The sequence below is a fragment of the Berghia stephanieae genome, chromosome 15, assembly GCF_034508935.2.
Source record: "Berghia stephanieae isolate SIO BIC M18660-M18661 chromosome 15, UCSD_Bste_1.3, whole genome shotgun sequence".
NCBI lineage: Eukaryota > Metazoa > Mollusca > Gastropoda > Nudibranchia > Aeolidiidae > Berghia > Berghia stephanieae.
Genome location: NC_088374.1, coordinates 12,407,109 through 12,429,913, shown reverse-complemented (window position 1 = coordinate 12,429,913; position 22,805 = coordinate 12,407,109). Strand labels below are relative to the sequence as shown.

Sequence of the window (22,805 nt, the reverse complement as noted above, 5' to 3'; positions counted from 1 at the left end):
CAAAACTCTCTCTCTCTCTCTCTCTCTCTCTCTCTCTCTCTCTCTCTCTCTCTCTCTCTCTCTCTCTCTCTCTCTCTCTCTCTTCCTCTCTCTTCTTCTCTCTCTCCTCTCTCTCTCTCTCTCTCTTCTCTCTTCTCTCTCTCTCTTCTCTTCCTCTCCTCTCTCTCTCTCTCTCTCTCTCTCTCTCTCTCTCTCTCTCTCTCTCTCAGATTAATATTGTGGAATCACTCAACTCAGAAGCGTTAAGTGATATGTGAGAGAACCCTTTATTACTGTGTATAAGTTAGAGTATATACAAATATATCACAACAACATTTTAAGAAGGAAAAATATAAGTAACTCAACTATGGAAAGTAAGGAACAAAGAGTGCATCCTTCTCTAGGGCATGTCACTCTGATATTTCTGGGTGGGGTTCCTGACCTCCCATAGTGGGCAGGGAGGTACTTACTGTGTCTTCTATCCCCCTATATCTGTTTTCCAACTTGCTTTCTGTCTTTGTCTTGGAATGAGATTACTTAGTTTTGTCCTGGCCCTGGCATGTTGGCCTTACTGAGAGGGAAACAGTCAAATGCATAGTTATTGTTTTGGGAGATGATATTTTTTTTCCTTGTAAATCATCTCTCTGTTATATATTATTATATTTGTTATTTTTAATGTATAATGAAATGTAAACATTTGAGTGTATTTCTCTTTGTTGGATCTTGTGCTTGTGTCTAGGTGAGACTTATAGGTGATCCCAGACTAAGTACATTGATATGGTATGCTCTTGGAATCTCCATCTGATCCCTATTTGTTCCCAGTTCCCCTTTGTCTTCCTTTCTCTTGGGTGCTTTAATTGTAATTCTAGAACTTTCTACTATCCCATTTTCTTCCATTAAAAACAAACAAACTCTGATATTTGTTAAGCACAAATAATATTTTAACAATGGACTTAATGAATATTAACTAATTAAGCTGGAACTAAAATCCATTAGCTAATAACAAAGGGGAGCAAGTCTTTCCTAGAGTAACTCTATGTATGTCCATAACACCTCCCTGTTTAGCCTGAGAAGTAATTCGAAGGTTCGAAGGCTAAAATCGATCGGGGAATTTTCTGGTATGACACGATATTCTCATTTGGACACGATTCGATTCTGCTCCGGGGGTAGCTGCATTCGATGATGAATGCTCACAATATTCACCGATAGGATTAGTAATGAAATCGTCCTCTATGGTATCATTTGCTGAAGTAGATACGTTTTGGCAAGGAAGGTTGTAACGTTGTCTTATTTGTTCAATATGACGCTTCCACGTTGTTCCGTTACCATGACATGACGTGGTCCCAACACTTTGGTGACAGTTGCGGGAATCCATTTCGCCTCTCTGTCATTTCGACTAACAAAACGTAAGGAATAAATGTGTGTTCCAACTTCATAACGCGTTTTTGCTATACGTGGTTTGGAATTTGAGATGACAATGGGCGAAGTGTGTCGATCAATGTACGAATTTGACGTCCATGAAGCAATTCACTAGGTGACGAACCAGAAGCTAAAGGTGTGCGATGATATTACATAAGAAATTGTTGCAAGGCTTGTCTTGGAGGAAAAGTCGATTTTCTCAAAGCCTTTTTAAAAATTCCCACAAGTCGTTCTGCTGCACCGTTTGTAGTGGGATGATAGGGAGCTCCAGTTAGATGTTTGATTCCCCTCTCCCTACACCATGTCTGAAATTCGTCAGAAGTGAAGCATGCTGCATTGTCCGACACGATAGCGTGAGGATAGCCGAAGTGAGCGAAGTCCTCTTCCAGAAGGCTAGTTGTTGCTTTCGTTGGCGTCGAACTGGTTGCGTGAATGCATGGGTAATTTGAGTAGGCGTCGACCATTACTAACCAGTTATTGCCCATAAAATTCACTGCGTGATCGATGTGTACTCGACTCCACGGTGAGTCTGGCGTTATCCATGGATGGTTCTGCTTCTTTGGTGGGTTGTTATGATGTTCTGCACACGTAACACATCCACGACACGTATTGCCGATGTCAGAATCAATACCTGGCCAATATACGATCGTTCGCGCTAATTGTTTCATGTGTTGCATGCCGAAATGACTGTTGTGGAGGATATTGAGGACGTTTCGTTGCAAGCTCTTAGGAATAACGATTCTTGATCCGTAGAATAAACATCCATGAGACGTTGACAGCGTGTTCTTTATCTTGAAGAATGGTTTAAGATTGTCCGTTTTGGAATCTGATTTAGACCATTTACGACTTGTGTTTCTCATAGCAATGGATATGGTGTCATCTTTAGCGGATTCTCTAGCGATGACTCCGGGGTCAGTAGCTCTTAGCTGTTTTCCAATTGTAGAGATTGTAAACACTGTGTTGACATCTTCTCCATCTTCCTCTCTGTCGAAGACTGGGTCGGCACTTGCAGGAAGTCTGCTCAGTGCATCAGCGTTGCCATGATGAGCTGTCTTACGATATTCAATTCTATAGTCATACTGACTTAGTGTCAAAGCCCATCTGGCCAGGCGGTTGGCAGGTACTGGTTTTCTTGGACCAAAGAGCGACATTAAAGGCTTGTGATCGGTGACGAGTATGAAATTGCGATCGTAAAGAAATTGATGAAATTTACTCAGCGCAAAAATGATTGATAACGCTTCCTTCTGAATCTGACTGTAACTTCGTTGAGAATTGTTCAAAATTTTAGAAGCATTGTCAATCGGTCTTTCACTACCGTCTGGGAAACGATGGAATAACACGACTCCGATTCCAACATTTGATGCGTCACAAGATATACCCACGTCGAGAGATGGATCAAAATGCACAAGAATTGTCTCGTCACAAAGAAGTCTCTTCACATGTTGAAAAGCTGTTTGTTCTTTAGCTGTCCATTTCCATTTAACTTCTTTCTTGGTTAACTGATAGAGGGGCTCTAAGACAGTTGAAAGATTTGGTAAACATTTCGAATAAAATTGTACTTGTCCTAAGAACGATTTTAGGCTCGATACATTAGTGGGTGGTGGCATTTTAGTGATTGCATCAACCTTTGTACTTTTTGCAATGCCGTCTTTTGATAGTAGATGACACAAATTCTCACACTGTGATTCTGCGAAAGAACATTTTTGGAGATCACAGCGAAGTCCCTTATCATGAAGTCGCTGTAATAATCTTCGCAGATTGTGTAAATGATCGGTGGCATCCTTGTCACTCACAAGGATATCGTCGATATAGACTGCGACACCTGGAAGATCCTGAGTCAGTTGATCCATTATTTGTTGAAAATATCCGGGAGCTGAACTGATGCCAAAAGATAGTCTCGTTTGAAGGAGAACACCTTTATGCATGCTGAGTGCGAGGCGTTCTTGCGATTTTTGTTTCAACGGGATTTGTGTGTAAGCCTCGGCTAGGTCGATTTAGGAAAATCCGTAGCCTCCTCCTAATTTGCGCATCAGATCCTCGGGTAACAGTATCGGATATCTGTGAGTTTCCAATTGCGGATTAACTGTAACAGAGTAGTCTCCGCATACTTGAATTTTCGGTCTCTCACCACTGATTGTCTCTTTTTTATTGGCACAATCGGTGTTCCAAATTCGTTGAAGGATGTAGGTTTCCAAATACCCTTTGCAATACCGGCATCCAAGCTCTTGTTGAGGTTGTCCTGGATCGCATAGGGGACGGAACGAGGCTTGTGAAACACAGGCGTCACATCGGCTTTGAATTTAATGTCAAGTTCAAAATCTTTCAATTTACCGAGTTCTGGTTTGAAGACATCAGGAAATTCTGCACACACTTGTTTACATGCCTTTTGAAGATGTGACATGTTTGTTGCGGGCTTACTACGAACAGATTTTACTTTTTTTGTTTGAAACAGTTCATCTACTGAAACATTGATCATTTGTATGGCAGAACGTCCTAAGAAGTGTAACGGCATAGTGGTGACAACAAAGTTTATCTCGCGGCACGTATTGTTCACAGACACCGGCAAGAAAACAGTTCCAATGACGGGGAGTTCCTGATTGGATGCACATTAATACTTAATGTTGGCATTACAGAGTTGTGGTTTGCCAATCCTCTCCCATTTCCTAGTTGAAATGAAATTGTCACCAGTCCCTGTATCTATTTCGAAAACAGTTTCATGGTTGGATACAGTCATAGCTAACTTAAGCGGTGTCACTGAAACGAAATTGACCCGTGACTTGCGACGAATCGTGTTGACGTTAGGCGAACTCGACATTCTCTTTTTACGTCTACAGGCTCTGTCGATGTGTCCAGTTTTCTGGCAGAAGCGACAAACGGCTGTTTTGAATTTGCAGTTTTGTCTGTTGTGGCGCCCATCGCATCTCGAGCAGGTTTGATTTTTATTATCAAGCTCCGTTGTCGGCTCTGTCTGTCTTTCATTCGAACATTTGAGACGCTGTTTGTTTTGACTACCTTGCTGAATTATCGGAGTCTGTTTTCTTTGAGGGTTAATTTTATGGACCTCAGGTTGAACAGATAATGCAGTCGAGTTAGCCACTTTTGAGGCATCTTCTATCTCCGTGGCGACCTCGATGGCTTTGTTAAACGAAAGCTCGTCCTCCTTGTGCTTGAATAGCGCTTCAAGATCAGCTGTGTTGTTAACTGCACACATGAAACAGGTACGCATAGCTTCATCCAAGGGGTTTTCAATGGACAACAAATAGTCGAGGGTTGTACTGCTCCATCATATATTTTTCAATATCTGCAAGACTGAGCGCAGTTACCGCCTTAGCTGGTGTTTCTTGACTCGCCATGTTAGTAAACAACCGGCGATTGGTTGACAAGGAAAACGTCTGCTTTCTTCTCATCAGGTACGGAGTGAGCAGTTAAAAACGTATTAAAACGATGCCAGTAGTCGCTTCATATCTCTAAGGCAGGGTCGAATGCGACAAAGCTCGGAATAGCTGGAGGTTTTGGTAAACATGTTTTGCTACTGGTCATTAGTTTCATGAACATTTCCATCTGCTTCTCTTGTCGTTCAACGATTTGCTTCATTTGCTCATTTTGTTGTTCAATCTGTTGTTGTAGTATTGTTATGAGCTCCTTATTTGACATGATGACAGTACTGTTGATACGACTATATTATGTACAATAAGGATACGAAGATGCGACGCGAACGAAGGGTAGTAAATTATTGACGAAATATAACTATAATTACTCACCCAAGCGTCCGACTGCTTGGTTGCATGAAGATGACGTACCGTTTTGTTTCCTTTCGTGATGTAGGCAGTTGACCTCAGCGCCCATGAGCTGTGGCGGGGGAAAAAAGGCGGGAAGGCTTCTTACCACGTGATGGGCGGACGTGCTGACGACACTGCAGGCAGAAAATGCACTTGCTCCGGTTTTCTTGGCTGGCAGGTTTCTGTCCGTGGTGAGTTGGCTTTTCGACTGACGTCACAAAACGCTCCAATAGCCAATGCGCAGGATAAAGGGTGAAAAATCCTCGTCGCCAATGTTGTGTTTTTGATGGGCCCCCAGATTAATATTGTGGAATCACTCAACTCAGAAGCGTTAAGTGATATGTGAGAGAACCCTTTATTACTGTGTATAAGTTAGAGCATATACAAATATATCGCAACAACATTTTAAGAAGGAAAAATAGTATAAGTAATTCACTATGGAAAGTAAGGAACAAAGAGTGCATCCTTCTCTAGGGCATGTTACTGGCCACGCGGAGTTGTCGTACCAGTAAGGTCGCAGGTTCAAACCCCCATCACTGCCGCAAAATTATTGTCTTCTGGCACTTTCCTACTCACTTCATCTCTTGTTATTACCAACATAAGTGCCTGCTCCACTCACTTTTCTGTATCTATATGATTGGTAAGGAATGTTGCTTTTGGGGAATCCTAACCCCCTCCTCCGGTATCTGTTTTTTTTCAAGTTGTTTTCTGTATTGTTCTGGATTAAAACCTCTTGATTTTGTACTAGCTCTGACTAGGATCCTCAGTCAAGAAGGAGACAGTCAAACCTATAATAATTGCCTTATCATCCCCCGTTTTCATTTATTTTGCTTGCCACTCCTAGCAGGATCTTGTGAATGTGTCTGGAGGAAACTTAAGTGGTCTCAGTTTTGCTTTTGTTTTTTAAAATTAACCTTAACACTCCTGCATTCCTTTCATCAGAAATCTACAAGATCGTGTCACAGAAGCAAATTCGAGACTCCCCCGAGGACGACAATTCCCCCAGCTCTAATGTCCAGACCATCACCGTTGCACCAACAGTCAACCCTGCACAAAACAAGGCCAAATGTTGCTCTTAATCCCCTTCCCCCTCCCTCCCCCATCCCATCCCAACTCCCCCATTCTCTAGGTCGGATAAATATTAACTTCACAATTAATTCAAGTACTTTTTAAAATATACATATATTTCATTTATATGTATGTGCGGAGTCAAACCTGTCCTAAACAATTAACTTTTTTTTTTTTTTTTTTGGTTGAAAAAGACATTAACTGAGAGACAGTCCTGATTATGCAAAAAGTTTTTCTAAATTGTGTAAGATTTATTTATTGTTATTATTATTAAAAAAAAAAAACAACAAAAAAAACAGACAATAGCAGTTTTGTCAACAGAATTAAACACAACCATTGATACACAATTGTTATCTTTGTGTCAGGCAGGCTGTAAAGGTACTAAAGACTCTTATCTCACATATACTTATATGTGTATATTTGTGTGTGTTGGGAGTGTGTGCGGATATGCTTGTAAGAGTCTTGAATATTTAATCTTTATATGTGCATTTGTGGTAGTGATAAGATCTGCCAGTTACTGAGCTGGCTTGGTTTTTTTTGTTTTTTAAAAAATGTTACGATACAAAACATCTCTTGACTTTTGTCATGTGCAACAGTTGACACGAACAAAGTCAAAAGTCGTGTTCCATGATAGATTGAGTGCTCTTTATTGTGTGGACGAATGCAAGATTATTATGACGAAACATGGTCAGAACTGGCTCATCCATATATATGTATATTACTCTCTATCAACGTGTGTCAAATTATCTCATTATCTTTACTTTCATCATCATTATTATTATTATTATTATTATTATTATTATTATTATTATTATTATTATTATTATTCTTTTATGCACAGATCAATCGGTTCTATCTATCTGTCTTTCGTTGAGATCAGTCAGGCTTGCTATGTCTGTGAGATGGATGTTTTTTTTCTTCCTCGGGACTGTGCGTTAAAACTATACACATACAGGCCTGCCAAGTGTACAGATTTTATCTGTATATATAAACAATTTATGTGGAGCCAAATATTAGAGGAAAAGAATAAAAAAAGTTTTGCTTTATTTACAAGTGAATGACATAACTTCAATTTTAAAGTGACAAATTCGTATTTTTCTACCTTGAGATTCCGATTTTTTTTCTCCCCAAAAATATACAGATTTCATTCTACTAAGATTTTCAAACAGACATTACAGTACATGGTAGTATGTTAAGAATCAATACAGGTTTTTGAATGGGGTTCCTGGTCTCCCATAGTGGGTAGGGTGACACTTACTGTGTCTTCTATCCCCTTATGTCTGTTTCCCAATTTGCTTTCTGTCTTTGTCTTGGAATGAGATTACTTGGTTTTGCCCTGGCACTGGCCGTAGTTCTTGGCTGGGAGGGAAACAGTCAAATGCATAGTGTTTTAGGAGAGGATATTTTTTGTTTCCTTGTAAATCATTTCTCTGTTATGTATTATGTTGGTTATTTTGAATGTATAACGTAAACATTTTAGTGTATTCCTCTTAATTGGATCTTGTGCTATTGTCTGGGTGAGACATTTAGGTGATCTCAAACTAAGTACATTGAGAGTGTGCTTCTGGAATCTACATCTGTTTCCTATATGAACCAATTCCCCTTTGTCTTACCTTTTTTTTTGGTGTACTTGAATTGTAATTCTAAAACTTTTTACTATCCCATATTCTTCCTTTTTACTGGCACTGAAATGACCTAAATGTGTTGCAAGCACCATAAAAACCGTTAAAAAAATACACAATACAGGTTTGCTGGCCATTGTTTGAGAACAGACTTCTAGAAGGCATGAGGGGTTGAGTGTTTCGATTTATGTACCCAGCGCTATCTTGTAAAATGAGCACGATGATGATGTGATAATGATGGCAGTGATGATAAATGATGATTTTGAAGGGGTATCCTTGTTTATTACAAGACATTTACCCAGGAGGGGGTGTGTGTTTAATAAGGTGAATTTTTAAAAATGATTGTCAAAAGGGAGCTAAGTTGGAAAATTATAGTCAGATTTTTTATTAATGGCGCATGTTTTTCTGGTTTTTCTCAGCTGTCCCTCTATCAACAGTTGTAAAAATGTGTGTCAACCTCTGAATCAATTTGTCTTAACTGAATCTAGATTTTGGACCGTATTGATCCCAAATTAAAAAAGTTTTCTTCTTTAAGGCCTATAAACAACAACTTTAAAACAGCTGGCATAAAATTATAGATTTTACACTGTAAAAAATGAAAACAAGTTACGCACCACAAAGTATGAATGATGCACCACAAAGTATGAATGAATTCATCGTATTTCCAAAAAATCGTGCTGACGTAGTGATTATGAGTTCATGTCATACTTCTTTCCAAATAATAACAATATTCACTTTAAGTTTTATAATCATACCACTTATGTAGTTTGTATTAAATTTTGAATTTAATATGTTTGGCATATTATCTACATAATGTCGGAATTACCAAAGACTGATATGAAATCTCTCGCTTTAAATCATTTGAAATAGTGATTGTATACTCAATATTGTGAAATTAACCAACACTGTTGATATAACTTTGACAAATTTTTGTCTAATCATGAACGTTTAACAGGGCCTTTAAAGGTTTTAAAAACCTTGTTGGCTCTTAAACAACACGATACGGTACGGAATCTCTATCGGTTCCACTCTAAAAGTAAAAGAAGTCTTCTTGTATCTATCGATAAGTCATTAAAGAGGACGGCAATGGTTTTGGAATTTCACAATCAATCATGAGAAGATCGTTATCGAAATACGACAGAGAGATCACCAGTGTAGAACGACGTGGCAGGAAAAGGGTCATAGACAACTTTGATATGGATATCATCCAAAGATGTATGGGTGAGCGTAATTATACATCCGAAAAAATATTGGCGTCTGATTATTCAAGCAGAAAAAGGCCCATGGGTTCTGGACAGAGAATCATTGCTATTCTTGCAGGTGGTGATGATACTGGATATTTTAAAGGATTCCATGCCATTTTTTCTTCCCTGCATCATCTGGAATATTATTATGCAAAGGTGTTTTAAGACTGACTAAATATCGTTTGCTGCCCTCCATGAAGCACCCAGCTGTATTGTATTGGACAACGCTACCATTCGTTGGCCCATGGTCACTTTAAGGCTCCAACTTTGGCAAATATAAAACCCGACATGATTTCATGGTTTCAATCAGACAGTACTGCATATTCTGACTATTTATCAAAATGCTAACTATACTCCTTAGTAAAAAAAAAAAAAAAGAAATGAACCAGAAACAGCTTTCAAAGCAGACTGTCTAATCAGGGAGTTTTGACACGAGGTTGCGCGACTTCCCCCAATTCACTGTGAGCGCCTGGGTGGGGATCCTGACCTCTCATAGCGGGCAGGGAGGTACATACTGCGTCTTCTATCCCCTTATATCTGTTTTCCAACATGCTTTCTGTCTTTGTCTTGGAATGGGATTACTTGGTTTTGTCCTGGCTCTGGCCGGAGTCCTAGCTGGGAGGGAAACAGTCAAATGCATAGTTATTGTTTTGGGAGATGATATTTTTTTCCTTGTAAATCATCTCTCTGTTATGTATTATTATTTTTATTTTGAATGTATAATGTAAGCATTTGAGTGTATTCCTCTTTGTTGGATTTTGTGCTTGTGCCTGGATGAGACTTGTAGGTGATTTCAAACTAAGTACATTGGTGGTATGCTCTTGGAATCTACATCTGATCCCTATTTGTTCTCAGTTCCCCTTTGTCTTACTTTTTCTTGGGTGCTTTAATTGTAATTCTAGAACTTTTTACTATCCCATTTTCTTCCTTTTTACTGGCGCTGATATAACCTGAATGTGTTGCAAGCGCCGTAAAACCCTTAAAAACAAAAAACAAACAAACTGTGAGCGCAATCCAATCAAGGTCATTGGGCCTAAGTAGAGGGAAAGATTGAGAGGAGGAACCTCAAATTTACTCTCATCGACGAGGCAATAAATGATAACAAAGAATGACTGAGAAAAGGCATGCTTCAACCTTTGTAAACTAGAGGAAAATTACATTTCATTGGATTGATATTGATAGAGTGATGCTCGAAATCTTTCTGTAGTCGTTTCATTTCTCCTTTTCTTCATCCTCGTCATCAGCCTGTGCTGATTGATGTGTCCAGTATGTCTTGGTTGTTGTTGTTGTTATTGTTGAACACATATTTGTGGAGACACTGTCTCATAATTGATGAATTTTTACTTTTGATCAGTCTACATAAATTTATGTTTGGCACAAACACAAGCTATTTCTCAAATTTTTGCAATCAAAATTATATTGGAAGCACGTTATGTTCACTTTTGTTTGTATTCACCAGTAATGTGTATTGATAGTTATGAAATGTAGATGTCTGATAGTTAATAATTGCCATGCGTTGCTTCATATTCAAATACTGTACGTATATCGTTTAAGCTTCAGTTAACCGAACATTCCAGTTTAACGAATTCCTTCAAAATGGATATGCGGAAAATTCATAATTTTGGTAATGTAAATCTTCTATGAGTTCCGATCCTCATTGATTCCGATAGCTGTTATAAACGAAATCCTTTCCTATTGTTTTAAAATTCTTGAAAAAATATTTTTTTATTAAGACAAATTGATTCAGAGGTTCATACAAATTTTTGCAGCTATGCATTGGGGGCAGCTGAGAAAAAGAAGAAAAAAAAAGCATCATTTATTAAAAATCTGACTATAGTTGCATTCCTTTCCCCATTTCCCATTCTATTACCGAAGACATGTGATATGTAGTTATGCCAACTGTACCGGAATTCTGTCTTTGTGGTTTGGTGGAAAAGTTGGTGGTCATTCCGACACAGAATTATCCATTAAGAAATTCCTTTTTTTAAAAACTCAAATTCCTATTTTCTGACCATCTGATTCCGCTTTTGGAATATGAAGGGTTGGCAGGTCTGCTTTAGTTAAATCAGTCACTGGGGTGAAATATTACATTGCTGGAGACATTCTTTTTTTTTTTTTTTTTTGAATAAATAATTTCATACAATTAACAGGAGTTTATAAGGCTCTTTCTCATACATTCCTGTATTTGTGTCAGATGAATGTAGCCCATAGCCTGGGTGGGGATCCTGACCTCCCATAGCGGGCAGGGAGGTACATACTGTGTCTTCTATCCCCTTATATCTGTTTTCCAATTTGCTTTCTGTCTTTGTCTTGGAATGAGATTACTTGGTTTTGTCTTGGCCCTGGCCGGAGTCCCAGCTGGGAGGGAAACAGTCAAATGCATAGATATTTTTTTGGGAGATGATATTTTTTTCTTTGTAAATCATCTCTCTGTTATGCATTATTATATTTATTTTTTTGAATGTAAAATGTAGGCATTTGAGTGTATTCCTCCTTGTTGGATTATGTACTTGTGTCCGGATGAGACTTATAGGTGATCTCAAACTAAGTACATTGGTAGTATGCTCTTGGAATCTACATCTGATCCCTATTTCTTCTTAGTTCCCCTTTGTCTTACTTTTTTTGGGTGCTGTAATTGTAATTCTAGAACTTTTTACTATCCCAGTTTCTTCCTTTTTACTGGCGCTGATATAACCTAAATGTGTTGCAAGCGCCGTAAAACCCTTAAAAACAAAAAACAAAACAGTAGCCCATAGCCACCTTTGCTACATGCCTAATGGCCAAGTCAGCTGGTCCTCCACAGTTTGTGAGCCGTCAACTTAAAAAAAACCCCCGAAAACATAAATATGTTTTAAACAACTAGATAGACGACTGGGAAACTGATTGCATGTCCTGTCTCTATTTCGATTCCAAGACCCACAAACTATAATGTCACAGTCTTTGATTTTTTTCACTGAAGTGAGCATAGAATTGCACTGTGGCATTACTCTATGCCACTCGATGTAAAATTGTCTCTGTCAATAAAGTTGGTGAATGACTCACGGAATCTGGAGGGCCAACTATTCCAGCCAGACTGCTTGTATTTTAGATAAGCTATGGTTCAGCTGCTTTCAAAAAAAAAAAATTAATCTGGATTGTTTTGAAAAAGGTGTGTTTGGAGTGTGTGATGCTGATTTGTGTTGCGATGAGTAAAAAGAAATACAACTTGTCAGTCATGTATGAATTATATATATACCTATATATATATATATATATATATATATATATATAATAATATATATATATATATATATATATATATATATATATATATAATATATATATATATATATATATATAATATATATATATACACATCTATAAATATTTTGAATATGCTATTGGTTCATAGTATGCTGGTGTTGGTGAGAGGACATGAATAATTTAAAACGTGAAAAACAAAACAAAATAAAGAACAATGGATTAGATGATATGTGATGATGATTTTTGATTACTGCGTTATTTAAAAAAAAAATTTATTATTATTATTATTATTATTATTATGTATATATATATATATATAGTTTATTTTTTTGTTTGTTTTCAGTTCGTGAGCATGCATGTGGTGTGTGTGCTTGTATGTATTGTGATGCATTATAAAAGAATACACTCGTTCACGCTGCTTTATTTGTCTGTCATAGATGCCATGTCAATGAGTGTATCGTGCGATTGCTTTATTATTATTATTATTATTATTATTATTATTATTATTATTATTATTATTATTATTATTTAATAATTTTTTTTGTTTTCATTTTTTTTCTTTTTCATATTTTTAACATTTTTTATTAAATTTTTTTTTTTTAAATGAAAAAAATAAATTATTACTACTATTATCAATCTCGTCATTGTCGAACAGGGCTGAACTGTATGGAAAGTCTTATTTTATTGAATTAATAAATAAGTAAGAAACAAACAAAATTGTGTTTATCCATTCAAAGTGGTATATTATTTTTAGACCTGCATGTGAGTCCTGACCAGATTGTCTGAACTTTTTCACACATATCGCATTACCGGATCTTGTATTTTGTAACTCAGTTCTTTGTCATAAATACATTTTCTTTTGGACTGTCCTACCGAATATATTTTAAAATGTTAAAAAGTACCAAAAAATTTATAGGGAGAAGGGACAGCATGGAGGTAGAGTGGTAGTTAGATATTTTTTTCAAAAATAAAAATTAATAATAATTTTTTTTTACATAGACAGATAGGCCTTTAAAAACCATTTAATAAGATATCTTACTTTTGGATCTAGGATAAACGGTTCCAAAGTTATGATGATTTTACTACTCTAAATTTACTCTTACAAAAAGCTCAAAATTGATTGAGAATTCCTCCACTGGACAGCCTCTCGATAAGGTGACTACTGATTAAAACGGGATTTTAGCATAGAAAAAAAGAGGGTTGGTCACTTGTGGTCAACATTAAACATACTGCACTGTCTTCAATCTTTATGAAATTTGATATAGACATAGACAAATGAATTATCTAGATGCCTTCACTTTTATTTTTTTTTTGCTATCTCAATTTTGAAAAAGATTTCAAAAGTTTTAAAATGACGTTATTTTTATCAAATTTTAATTGGTGTGTGATACAATATGTCAACATTGATTTCTATCACATCAAAAGAAATCTTGATCTCTGCCCTTTAAAATGGTACCAGAGCCGTTCATATACTGTGAAAAATAATGCAACAGTGATTATGTGAAATTGTGTTATTCAAATTTTAACCCAAAGTTGCGCTTCACTTGTCCAATGGCTAATCGGCACCTGTCTACCTACAGACTGGAATCAGTTTCAGTTAGGGCTAGGGTTGTTTTGAGTGAGTTCCTTGTGAAGCTTGGAGAGAGGACGAGTCTCTGTCTCAGCAGTGACAACAGCTGCAACAACTGAGTTGTTTTGTTTTTTTTTTGTTTTGTTTTTCTCTTTTACTTGTGTTACTCACTGTCACTTTGAGAATGCCTCTTTAAACTTTATGACATGACATGAATGATTTTCCCTTGCCACCGTAATCGGACCCCACACAGTAGTTTTTAACCTGGAATAATTGATCTTATCTCTCAAGAGCAATAACCATCCCAATCATTAGACTTTAATCCACTGGCCAAAAAAAAAAAAAATGCAGCACCCGGCTGTGCTGGCTTTCTCACGTACTCCGAGAAAAAAGAGAAAATCATCGGTGCAGTCTTTCTCTTCCAGATCCCATTTGAATAGATTTCGAACACCATTCTCAACTGACTTCAGATCCGACGAACGGTCAAAGAATTGTTCAGGCATGATAGCAAAAGAATAATGTAAAATATACAACGATAAATCCAGAAAGATGATTGATAGAGCGAATAAAATTGAAATGTAGCAACGTTCAATTGAAAAACAAAAGTTACTTGAATGGAATACCGAAAGTATGAAAACGAAAGTTAACTAACTGCGCAAGCTCGATTATATCGACACACTTCTCGTTTTTCAGACAGTGAAGAGTTGCGGTCAAATCGGAGACTAGCGAAGTTTCCCGATAATTGCCGAACGAGCGCTTGAGAGTGCCGACAATATTGTCGGCAATCCGACGCCCATTCGTCGGCACTTGACTGCTCGCCGCCGGTCGAGTTGGGGATCGCCGACACTCCGACAATTGACGTCACTCGCAATCAGATTACTTTAGCAATAAAAAAATAAGTGATCCGGGAGATCGCAACGACCGTGATTGTCGGAAAACCGACAATTGTCGGCACACATGCAGGTCTATATTTTCACTCTGTGTAATTTGCATACCTGCCAACCCTTCCGCTTTTAAGGGGGGGGGGGGGGGGGGGTAAGTGAATTAAAGAAAAAATGAATTACCAAAAGGGAATTAAGTAGGAGAATTAATTACTCTTTTTCCCCCTTCCCCATTCCATTACCTTGTACATGCGATATGTACTTTTGCCAGATGTGCCGGAATACTGTCTTTATATGTTATGTGGCAAAGTTGGTGGTCATTTTGATACAGAATTATCCATTATGAATAAATTCCTATTTTTTTGTCTCAAATTTCTATTTTCTGACCTTCTGATTCCAGTTTTGGAATATGAAGGGTTGGCAGGTCTGAATTTGTATCGATGTAGGAGAAAGATATTTTTTTATTTTATCTACTTACGTCCAGAGTATTGTAAATTTGAATCCATCTCTGAAACTAAAAGAGATTGGTCTTGAAATCGGAGATTATAGCCATCATTTGTTTTTGTGTGAGTTTGTGTGGTTTTATTAATTTATTAAAAAAAAAAAATTATAATAAATTTTGAAATTTCCTGTTTATTTTGAATCAGTAGCATTAATGGACACCCTTCAAATTTCTAGTTACCAGGGTTTGGGGATTTTTATTTTTGATTTCTTTCCTCTGCAATGCAGGATACATTCTGCGTTTCGGATGTTGGGTCAATTTTTGTTCTCATTTGGTTTTCTTCTTTTAACGAACAATTAATGAATGATTTATTCTTAGTCGTCTATTATGCTTTTCCATTTAAAAGAAAATATAATCAATTCTCCTTTTAAGATTACTTTAAATATGTGATTTATTTATTTTCTTTTTTTCTGTCATTTTGTGACCTGCAACCTTAAAATGGTATTGTGTCTGGATGGTTTAGATGTTAAAAAGTGAACTTTACAGTCAATAGCATAGCAGCCATTGTCCTGATAAAATCGGGACTTAACCCTACAGCTGTCTGGGCAGATTTTAACCCTAGAGCTGTCAGGGGCAGATTTTAACCCTACAGCTGTCGGAGCAGATTTGAAGTGGACAAATGACTTACTTATGTCAGTGTATGACTCTAGGGGGGGGGGGGGTTCTGACGCCCCATAGTGGGAGGTACTTACTGTTAGACCTTTTAAATTCTCAGTCAATTAACTGAAATCAGTCAATTCGTCAAATTCAAATATTTTTAAAAAGGAAAGAAAGAAAGTATTCATAAATCGTAGTCGAATGACCATGAAGTAATTAGGAATGTTCCACAGCGCTTTGCATAGCTCAAGGGCCGTTTATATTTACGATGGATATATTGCCAAGGCTAAGTGACGCTTCTTAGAATTGCCGTGTCTGAACACACCCCAATGTATTTTCACACAGCCTTCGCGAAATTATCTTTTCACTTTCCAAACCTGTCGTGATCCCAATGGTAGCCAATTTTAACTGAGCCGCCGAGCGATAAATTTCAATAAATTTCACTGTTTCGTCTAAGCCAAAATTGACCACATTTACTTGATAGAACCTAAAAGTATGAAAAAGTTTAATGCGAAAGCCGGAAGTGCGTTATGAAGACACCAAATCAAAAGTTATATGATTGCTACAAGCACATCTCGATGTGGGTACCTAATTATAAGAAACAACTGTAAGTAGCCTAATTAAATCCCACGTAAATTAGTTTTCTGCCATTGTTTTGCTCAAGTGAGCTTGCTGTTTACTATTCATCTCGATTCTTTGGATTTTTCTGATACAGTACGAAGAGTTTCAGTGAGGTTCAGTTTCAGTCTCAGTCAATTTTTATAGAGCTCATTTACATGTCTGTTACTGTGTCTTCTCTCCCCCAATATCTGTTTTCCAACTTGCTTTATCTTTGTCTTGGAATGAGATTATTGGTTTTGCCCTGGCCCTGGCTGGGAGGAAAATAGTCAAATGTATAGTTAGTTTTGGGAGATTTTTTACTTCTAAATCATCTCTCTGCTATGCTCTGTATTAGTATTATTTTTCCTTTTACATATGTATGATTTGTAAACAATTGTGTTCCTCTTGGCGGGGACCTGTGCTTGTGTCTGGGTGAGACATTTAGTGATCTCAAACCATGTACACTGATAGTCTGCTCTTGGAATCTACATTTGCTCCCTATTTGTACCATTCTCCTTTTCTCCCTTATTCTTGGGTGCTTTAATTGTAATACTAGAACTTTTTACTATCCCGTTTTCTTCCATTTTACTGGCGCTGATATGACCTAAATGTGTTGCAAGCTCCGTAAAACCCTTAAAAACAAAAACAAACAAACAAAACAAGATACGACTCATTTCCATCGTTTTCAGCAAGAGATTGGTAAATGCTATGAGACCAACTTATTCCGGAGAAGGTTAGAGTAGCATCACAGTCACCAATCTCTTGCATTGGGTGGGTCCTTGACCTCCCATGGAGGTTTCAGGAGGTCACGGTCTGCCTTCTATCCCATTCCATATATCTGTTTTCCTAGTTGTTTTCTGTCCTTGTGATGAATGGGATTACTTAGATGTGTCCTTGCCCTGGCCGGAGGAAACAGTCTAATGTATAGTTATTGTTTCGGGAGATGATATTTTTGTTCCTTGTGAATCATCTCTGTTCTGTATTGTTTCATATTTTTTTTTTTTTTTTTTTTGGGGGGGGGGGGGGGGGGGGGGGGGGGGGGGGGGGTTAAATATGGTTTGTAAACATTTGAGTGTATTCCTATTAATGGGATCCTGTGCTTGTTTCTGGATGATACTGGGTGATCTTAAAGTCCACTGATAGTGTGCTCTTGGAATCTACATTTGTTTCCCTAATTAAACCCTTCCCCTTGGTCTTACCTTTTCTCGTGTTCTTTTAAATGTAAATCGATAATTATTTTTGACTATCCTATTTACTTCCTTTTTACTGACGCCGTAAAACCCTTAAAAAACAAAAAACAAAATCATTCACTTATCTCTTGCAAAAATTAATGGAAACAACTGTCAAATTCTGACAAAAGTTGGTTTGCTTTTTTGTTGTATTTTTTTTCAAGGGAAATTGGCCCTTGTCAGCTCTCGGGTTAATAGTTATCATTTAATTTATTCAAACTTGATACCAAATTGATGTGTTAGGTCACATTTATTTATTTTTAATTTTTAGATGTGTGTTGTCATCATTCACGGCTTTCTCTGTGGCTTTCTCGCTCTCTCATTTAATCAACTCTATTTATTTAATATTTGCAGGTGTTAATGATGATTATCTTCGATGAAAATAACCTGTCAATTTATTTTTTATTTTGTAATGCTTTTATTATTATTATTATTATTATTATTATTATTGTTATTATTATTATTATTATTATTATTCTGGGTGGGGATCCTGACCTCCCATAGTGGGCAGGGAGGTACATGCTGTGTCTTCTATCCCCCCATACCTGTTTTCCAATTGTTTCCTGTCATTGTCTTGGAATGAGATTACTTAGTTTTGTCCTGATCCTTGCCGGAGTTCCTTGACTGGGAGGGAAACAGTCGAATGTATAGTTATAGTTTTGGGAGATGATATTTTTTTCCTTGTAAATCATCTCTCTGTTATGCATTGTATTATGTTAAGTTTACATATTATATTATATGATTGGTAAACATTTGAGTGTATTCCTCTTAGTTGGGACCTGTGCTTGTGTCTGGATGAGACTTTTAGGTGATCTCAAACTAAGTACTTTAACGGTGTGCTCTTGGAATCTACATCTGTTCCCTATTTGAACCCGTTCCCCTTTGTCTTACCTTTTCTTTGTGCTTTAATTGTAATTCTAGAACTTTTTACTATCCTATTCTCTTCCTTTTTACTGGCGCTGATATGACCTTAATGTGTTGCAAGCGCCGTAAAACCCTTAAAAACAAAACAAAAACAAACATATTATTATTATTATTATTAGTATTAGTATTATTATTATTATTATTATTATTTATTATTATTATTATTATTATTATTATTATTATTATTATTATTATTATTATTAGTATTATTATTATTATTATTATTATTATTATTATTATTATTATTATTATTATTATTATTATTTATTATTATTTATTATTATTATTATATTATTATTATTTATTATTATTATTATTATTATTATTATTATTATTATTATTATTATTATTATTATTTATCTCTAAAAATTGATAATTTCTAAAATACAATCTGTAAAAATAAAATAATTCTGAGAGTTTTTAAATGATTTTTTTCTTTCGTTTTTTATAAAAAAAGTTCTTAAAACATTTAAATCATAACGACTGAGTGGAGTCTTTTGACCTCCGATAGTGGGCAGGGAGGTACTTACTGTGTCTTCTTCTTCCCCCCCCCCCCCCCCCCCCCCTAATATCTGTTTTTCATATCCTTTAAAAACAAACTTTCCCATTTTCTTCCTCTTTACTGGCGCTGATATGACAGAAATGTGTTGCCTTGGTGGGGTTCCTGACCTCCCATAGTGAACAGGGAGGTGCGTACCGTACCGTATCTTCTATCCCCCCTATGGCTGTTTTCCAACATGATTTCTTTCCTTGTCTTGGAATGAGATTACTTGGTTTTGGGAAACAGTCAAATTTATTGTTAGTTAGTTTTCGGAGATGGTATTATTTTTTCCCTTGTAAATCATCTCTCTGTTACGCACTGTATTATGGTTTGTTTACATATTATATATGATTTGTAAGCATTTGAATATATTCTTCTTACTGGCTGCCGTTTTATTAAAGAACACAGTATGTGCTATTCTGTTAACATTGCATATACTGTCTTTTTTAAAACAACGACAGTGGGCACTCGTGCTTATGACAGGATGATGCATTTATTTAGATCACAAACCTTTGATAGTGGGCTCTTGGAATCTGTTTCCTATTTGAAGTAATTCCCCTTTGACTTCCCTTTTCTTGGGTGCTTTAATTGTAATTCTAGAACTTATTACTATCCCATTTTCATCATTTTTACTGGCGCTGCATGATATGACCTTAATGTGTTGCAAGCGCCGTAAAACTCTTAAAAACAAACAAAAACAAACTTTCCCATTTTCTTCCTTTTTATTTTTACTGGCGCTGATGTGACAAATGTGTTGCAAGCCCCGTAAAATCCTTAAAAACAAAACAGCTTTTTTCGTGTTTTTTTTTTAGCAAAAAGTTCTTAAAAATTTAAATAATAACTACCGAGAGGGATCTTTTGTCCTGCCATGGTGCCAGAAACTTGAAGTGTTCCAAAACAAATGTTAGCTACGAATCAATACCACACTAGTGTCACCACCACCACGACTTCATCATCATAACAACTGCAACCACCACCACTCATCAGACAACTACCACCATGTCATAAACACTACCACCACCACATCATCACCACTAAAACCATAACATCATCATCAGTACCACAACCACCGCATCGTAATCCACCACCTCTACTACGACTGCGACTATTATTATTATTATTATTATTATTATTATTATTATTATTATTATTATTATTATTATTATTATTATTATTATTATTATATTATTATTATATTATTATTATTATTATTATTTATTATTATTATTATTATTATTATTATTATATTATTATTATTTTTATTATTATTTATTTATTATATTATTATATTATTATTATTATTATTATTATTTATTATTATTATTATTATTATATTATTATTATTATTATTATTTATTATTGATTATTATGTTATTATTATTATTTATTATTATTATTATTATTATTATTATTATTATTATATTATATATTATTATTATTATATTATTTGATATAGCGCTCGTATCCACAAATAGTGCTCATATTCATATCTTGTTTTGGCTGCTGATCTGGTTCTTTTCGCACGTTCCAGTTCCTCCATTGTATGTAGTTGTATCCCGTTGAATCAACAAACGTGACAAATTACTTGAATATCTAAAGAATAATCCAAGCCTCACATAGAAACAACTCTCACAAAGGTCACAAAAGACCTTTCACATCACACGTGAAATCTTTCAATGGCGTTCTTGTCAAACAATGTTCACAATCTAAAGTTCCAGGGGTTTATCGGCACCATGTATAAAGACATAGTCAATAACGAGCTGTCATGCTCTTCTAGTTTCAATTTAAAATACAATAACTGGGTGGGGTTCCTACCTCCCATAATGGGCAGGGAGGTACATACTGTGTCTTCTATCCCCCTATATCTGTTTTCCAACTTGCATTCTGTCTTTGTCTTGGAATGAGATAACTTGGTTTTGTCCTGGCACTGGCCGGAATCCTGGCTGGGAGGGAAACAGTCAAATGCATAGTTATTGTTTTGGGAGATGATATTTTTTTCCTTGTAAATCATCTCTCTGTTATGTATTATTTTTTTATTTTGAATGTATAATGTAAGCATTTGAGTGTATTCCTCTTTGTGGGATTTTGTGCTTGTGTCTGGATGAGACTTGTAGGTGATTTCAAACTAAGTACATTGGTGGTATGCTCTTGGAATCTACATCTGATCCCTATTTGTTCTCAATTCCCCTTTGTCTTACTTTTTCTTGGGTGCTTTAATTGTAATTCTAGAACTTTTTACTATCCCATTTTCTTCCTTTTTACTGGCGCTGATATAACCTAAATGTGTTGGAAGCGCCGTAAAACCCAGAAAAACAAACAAACAAAACAAATACAATAATGTGAATAAGGAAGCCAAGAATATGCTGATTTCATGGATGTGGAGTCCTTTATTAATAATCACAATGGAGTCTTTTTTATTCATTCAATCACATATCATACCTGCCGGCTTCACTCCCGTTCTGGGTCAAATTAACAAGTTCAATGGAAGGAATTAATTAAAATATAAACAAACATTAAATTATACAAGCAATAACGTTTACACAGTTGTCTCCCCTGATCTCAGGTCATGATTACTTTTAACAGATGGTGTGGCGGTAGCAGTGGTTGTAGTTGTAGTGGCAGTGATGTAGATGTTGATGATGGTGATGGGTGGTGTTGTAGCAATGATAGTATGGTGTGATGTCACTGATGTATTGCTGGGTGATGCAGTAAAGGTGGTAGTGATGATGATGTGGTGCGGCTATATGGTCTTGTTGTATGACACTCGCTTTCGGATCGGAAGGTCCTGGGTTCGAGCCTCGCTCGGCGCATAGTTGAGTCATTGGAAATGGCTCTTTACTCACATTCTCTCACCATACTCAGGTGTACCTTGCCATTAACAACGTTGTCTCTGTCCGAAAAAATTATAATATCGCCAAACAGGCGTCATGTCTTGTCCTACATGTTAAGTGTTGCTGTTGGCCAGGGACCCATTGTAAAGCGCTTTGAGCTTAGTGGATATTGCGCTATATAAAAACTCCATTAAAAGATGTGGAGGTGGTTGTAGTAGTGGTGGGGCTTCGTGAAATGATGGTGTGGCGATGGCAGTGGTTGTAGTAGTAGTGGCAGTGATCTAGATGATGATGATGATGAGGATATGCCGTGCGCTTGTGGGTGATGAGAGAGATTGATGGCCGATGTGAAATGGATATGATCCACAATATTGAATTAGGCCTGTCTGACAGAGGGACAGAAAGTGTATTTTTTTGCGTTTGTGTGTGTAAGAGAGAGAGGAGAGAGAGAGAGAAATTGTGTATGTAGCAGGGCTGAGAATCTTCCACCTAAAGGCGGATTTCCGCCTAAATGATGGTTTATCTCCGCCCATCCCCACCACAATTCCTCCTTTTTCAATTTTTTTTTTTGCTAAATAAACAGTGATTTTGAGAATTTCTCAGAAATTTTCCGCAGAATTTGCCGTGTCAAACATTTTCCTCAAAACCACAAAATTACCATTATGTCTTATGTCATATTTTGACACCTGTGCTCAATCTTGTGAAATTCGGTCCCGTCTTTTTGACGTCGGGCCAGACAGAATGGCACCAGATGTCACAATTGACACAGAAGGCGA

The 22,805-nt window shown here is 36.4% G+C and overlaps 1 protein-coding gene across 2 annotated transcripts in view; it reads left to right on the top strand.

Moving 5' to 3' along the window:
• Positions 1-22,805, top strand: part of LOC144960859 (ras-related protein Rab-11B) — a 67,675-nt gene that overhangs the window by 23,160 nt on the left and 21,710 nt on the right. Inside the window, exon 6 of one of the 2 annotated variants that reach the window (XM_078894245.1) lies at positions 6,120-11,246. The exons of the other annotated variant lie outside the window; for it this stretch is intronic. Coding sequence (XP_078750371.1) covers positions 6,120-6,256 — 137 coding nt within the window. The 3' untranslated portion in view covers positions 6,257-11,246. Of the gene's footprint in view, positions 1-6,119; positions 11,247-22,805 lie in introns of those variants that run through there. 2 annotated transcript variants of the gene reach the window in all.